This window comes from Ctenocephalides felis, unplaced genomic scaffold, assembly GCF_003426905.1.
Source record: "Ctenocephalides felis isolate EL2017-DRISC unplaced genomic scaffold, ASM342690v1 CF-g0.4_SCAFFOLD_03570, whole genome shotgun sequence".
NCBI lineage: Eukaryota > Metazoa > Arthropoda > Insecta > Siphonaptera > Pulicidae > Ctenocephalides > Ctenocephalides felis.
In genome coordinates, this window is record NW_020539724.1 from 14,650,631 (window position 1) to 14,656,060 (window position 5,430).

Consider the following 5,430-nt stretch of genomic DNA (forward strand, 5'->3'; position numbering starts at 1 on the left):
ATTTGAAACAGAATCGTCTTTCTATAAATTTTAGTATAGATTTGTAACTTAACAGAAATTATTTAGCTATAAAATAGTTTTTTTTATATTCGAAGAAATTATACAAACAATTTAAATCTTATTTCAATTGTTCAAGCACAATAGTGCAAATTGCAACAATTTATTATTATTTGGTATGAAGTCTATGGATCATCATAATGTTTTGAAAACAGCTATTTTTTATTTGAATTTTCTAAATGATTTGAATTTTCTGTGACATCACAAGATAAATTGTACTTGTTGAAGTTAACACTGGTATATTAATTATTTATTTATATTACCAAAATTGAGAACTATTTTATAAACAAGTTTATGAAAATTTTAGTGATTACATATTAATCGCAATCCATTTTTATTTCAAAGCCCTCATTTGAGTGTGTATTTATGTTCTAGATATATTTGTGTGTGTGTATATATATATATATATATATATATCCAAATAAATTTACAGATAATTCCATATTTTTACAAATATATAATCTTGATTCGTATACATGAAACCAAATCTCTTTCACAACATTAAAACACTCAAAAAGAAAGCAAGAACTATATTTTAGTCACTTACATCAATTAATAAATGCTTATCAAATATCATATATTTCAAGTTAGGGCTTTATAAAATCTATTGGCGAAATATTATAATTATAAAGTAAGAATTCTTGAGAAATTTTGTAACTTAATTACAAATTTGTGCTGTTAGCTTCATCAAATCTCGGTCTTTTCCTGTGATCATCACTTGGTGGCTCTGCAAACTCACGTTTGCGGCTCATATTCTGAAAATGGAAACAGAATTTGTAATGAAAGCAAATCGGTTTTTATGACTCGGTAATGCTAAGCATATCTATTATCAAATTTGATAGGGTGCGCTTATTTCTAGTGAAAAGAAGACTACTTTTTTAACTGTGGGATATACAATATTTGTGGTTATACTTTTATTTGCATAGAGAAAGCAAATTGGTTACAATGACTGGAAAAAGCTAAATGTGATAGCACACTTATTTCATCAAATTTAAGATTGAGCCTATATATACAATATTCAGTAACAATAAGATTTCCTTTTATACATGTACATTTAAAATTATTCTGCTTTCCTATAGCAATTTCAATTGTAGATAGGTCTTTTACAACAAAGACTTCATCCAGACGGACACAAATGTAAATATAGCTTTTGTTTATTTACTTAACTGAATATTTCGAAGAAATTATTTCAACTGAAACATAAGAATTATTATGTTGAGAATAAAATAAATATATTTTACCTTTTTCTGCCATTGCAAGTGAAGATATCTGAGTAGAATGTTTGTCCTATCAGATACTATTTCTGTAAATGAAATTTTTGAGGTTAGATTTTAGGTAAAGATATTTCTAAATATTTTTTGAACGTACCTTTTGATGGTGTTGTTTCTGTCGTTGCTATATAAACTGATGGCTTTTTTATTGTAGTTTTGTTTGCTGTTTCTGTATTATATAAAGCAAAATTGTTCGCATTGAACGATGGCAAATCTTTTAGTAAGTCGCTGACAGGCTAAAAAGATAAAAAAGTGGTTTTAATATGATTAACTTTATATATTCCTAATATGTTCATTAATTACAAACCATTTTTGTTATTTGTCACTTTATCAAATTATAAACGTAAATATTTCGCCTAAAATACTTATTTTTGATATTATTAATTGGAATAAGCGACATTAAAATGTCAAAAAAATAAAGAACTGAAAGGAGTGAAGTTTGTTGGAAGCGACTACGGCTGCGCTTGACAACAAAACAAAAAACGCGCTAAATTCGAAACTGAAATCAAAGCGACTATCTTTTAAAACCCAAAATGAAATGAAATAACAAAATAAATAAAAACGAATCAAAGTGTATAAAATATTTCAAGTTTATCTAAATAACAGTATTTTATTTATGACCACATAAATTTACTAAATATTAAATTACTACTATCATATATATAATAAATTAATGCTTATTAATGCATACATTTTACAACTGCTTTGTTCTCCTATTATGTTTGAAAAAATATGAAAATGATATTTTGATTATTGTTAATAAAAATGTTTAAATCAGCGGTATCCAACATTTTTAAATCGCGTCCCACATTTTTATAAAAAAATGTTGCGCTTTCTTCAGTTTTTGAATAATCTTATTTAATAAATACTCAACTGGTATTTAATATATTTAAATAATATGCAATATTGTTCTAAAATGTAGATGAAAAATAATTATTTACTTTATCCTTTATATTTCAATTCAACTTTTTCAGTTTGTATTCGAAAATAGTACTGGTAAACAGACTGCCCCATAAGATGAAAAACACTGGTTTATAAATATATAGATATATCTATATATATATATATATATATATATATATATATATATATATATATATAATAATAATATTAATAATAATAATAATATTAAATTTATTTATAAAATAGCTACCAATTTAAATAGTTAGATGTAAGATAGCCGTGTTAATTTCATCAAATACATTTAATATTGTGGTGTGACAAAAAAATAAAAAATGCAAATAAAAAAATGACTGCGAACTGATTTTATATCATTGCTTTTCTATAAAATCAAAATATTTTTTTCTGTAATTTTTGCAAACCGTGTCAAGATAATTTATCTTTTTCTTATAATTTCTTTGGATATAAAAAGCTATATTGATATAAAATTCCAAATTTTGACTAACGTTGTTACAGCCCTAACTTACAATATGAAAAATAACATACTCAATCAATTTAATATATTGCAAACGGCTAATTTATAATAAGTTTCATACTACTCCAAATAAAATAATAATTTTATTGTTTATTCATAATATTTCATCAATATAACATCACTAATATTATTTTTATAGAATATTACTTATGTAGAAGTAAAACAGTCATTGATATGGTCCGGAAATAATGAGGCCTACTTCTATTATATTGATTATGTAATATTTTTATGTATAAATTATATAAGAAATAGATTTTTATTGATATATCATGTTCACATTCTTACTGATTTTAATACTTAATACAAAAAACTACTTACAATTAGATAAGGGTACATATTATTAGACCTACGATAAGTACTTTGATTATACTTATTTGGGCTAAGAACTATTGATGGAAAACAAAATCATTTTTTCAATCAATATAACAATTTTAATATTAATCAATACAAAATATGATACTAATGAATTTTTATTTATATACCATTTTAAATTGGAAACATTTTGTTGTTTCAGGGTATTAGGGTGTACTTCTCCCACTATATCAAAATGCTAAATATTTTTACATTCTTGAACAAGATTCTGAATGCAGGTGATTTTTGAGGGACTGTTTTGTGTTTATGGGATGGAAAATTTAGGCAGGATGATTGGTAAGTGATATTCTTAATATCATTAGATATACTTAATACCCAATAGGCATTCCGTTAGTTCTATCAGTATAATTTTCATAAGCTTCACTTTCGTTATTAAGCTACTTTTCCTACTAAAATGAAATCAAACTATAATGATTGAAGTCGTTTTTTACGTATTGCTTATTTCATACTTTAATTTAAATTGATTATCATTAAAATAGGGATGTTTCAAACGAATGTCGCTTATATTGATATATTCAGTAAGTTATTTGGTAATGATCGGCTTGTTAATTATCAAGTTAATTTTATTATTATAATAAAACATTCAAGAATAGAAAAATCAGTTTTTTGCGATTGACCGATATCGGGCTTATTGATTCTGACTTATTTTTAACAATAAACATACGGACGACGATTTGTTGTTAAATATTTCTTTCCACCTGATACCTAATTTACTCAAAATTTTGCTCTGTATGATATATCGTAAGTTTTTGTAACTATATGAGAATCCAAAGGTTTAGACTCGTGTGGACGAAGTTCGTTAGTTCGAATCTCGCTCTGGACAATCTGGCATAGGGCTTTTCCACTATATATTTCCGATATTCATTTCCACTTGAAAATATAAATTAAAAGCATGTTTCCGATTGAAATTAGCCGATTTCAGGCCCTGCCATGTGAAATGACAATGAAAAATCTCTCTTTTCACTAGTTTCCTCGAAACTTGAATGGAATTTAACTCAGCTTACGGACCTGCTCTAGGGCAGTACTACCCATTATTATTTCATTCGTTAAGAGAAATCACATGCAATCTAGCATATTCTGTCCATAATTCAAATATTAATGAAATTTTATAAAAAAACCATTTCTCCCAGGCTTATATTTTAGAATATTCGATCAGTCTATGATTGTGAAACATATTTTTTTCAATTATTAATGACAACAAAACGGCTCGCTCGATTATAGCCAAAAACTAATTAGCATGATTCCCAACTGATATCTTTTTAACAGTATTTAAATTTTTTGCAAAGACGATGACGACCTGCAACTTTTTCGACGATTTTTATGACTTTTTTGACGGTAGATACGATAGTCTTATAGATCATACTAAAATATTACGGCCCTACGACAATTCGTTTAACTTTAAAAATTCGTCAAAGTTTGCAAAAATTAGTATCGTTTTTTGGCATTTGTCATAATTAGACCTTTGATCAACGTTTTCTCAAAAACGCCTGAACCGATTTCAGTGATTTAAAAGACATTTGATGTATATCAATGAGGACTATCGTTTGTCAGTTCTATGCGACGATCTGCCGAGCCGTTTCTTTGTAATTTGAAAAAAACTGTTAAACTTTTCGTTCATATTTAAGCTTATACTACCGAATCGATTTAAAAAAAATAAAAAAACTGTTTGAAAGATATTAGTTGGAAATGATACTGATTAGGAATTAGGTAAAAATCTACTGAGCCGTTTTACTTGTAATTAACTGTTGGGAAAAAAATTTAGTCGATTTTTATGGAACTTTTTTTGGCGATATATATCATGGTCTTGTAGAACTTACTGAAATATTACGGCCTTACGGCAAGTAGTTTAATTTTAAAAATTCATCAAAGTTTGAGAAAATGAGTAGTAGTAAAATTAAAATTAGACGATTTACTTGGTATGACGATAGAGTACTTGGTCTTAATGAACATACTAAACCATTAAAATCCTACGGAAACTGGTTCAATTATAAAAATTGTTGATTAGTGAAAATTTGCTTTTAGAAAATACTCCGAGTTAACGTGTTCGTTTTTTTCAATTATGTATAATAAATCTACTCGGAATACTTTTAGTCGCTCATGAATTGATTTATTTTTATTGATTAAGTCGATTATATACACATATCGGGAAGTTCATGTACCTTGCCTCAAGGCAATATACCAATACCAACTAGTTAATCCAAAAATTAATCAGCACAATTACCAATCGGTATCTTTGGAACAGTCTTTGAATTCGAAAACTCAAGTATTTTTTTGTGGGAAAAATTATGCTCTCAT

General features: G+C 26.4%; 1 protein-coding gene across 1 annotated transcript; it reads right to left on the reverse strand.

The window, feature by feature from the left end:
* Positions 1–586: 586 nt before the first annotated feature.
* On the reverse strand, positions 587–1,689 carry LOC113382982 (DET1- and DDB1-associated protein 1-like). The gene is made up of 4 exons (XM_026621242.1): positions 1,636–1,689; positions 1,426–1,564; positions 1,299–1,360; positions 587–812 (listed from the first exon to the last, which is right to left on the reverse strand). The coding sequence occupies exons 1-4, from the start codon at positions 1,636–1,638 to the stop codon at positions 720–722; spliced, it is 297 nt and encodes a 98-aa protein (XP_026477027.1). The 5' UTR covers positions 1,639–1,689; the 3' UTR covers positions 587–719.
* Between the last annotated feature and the right edge of the window lie 3,741 nt (positions 1,690–5,430).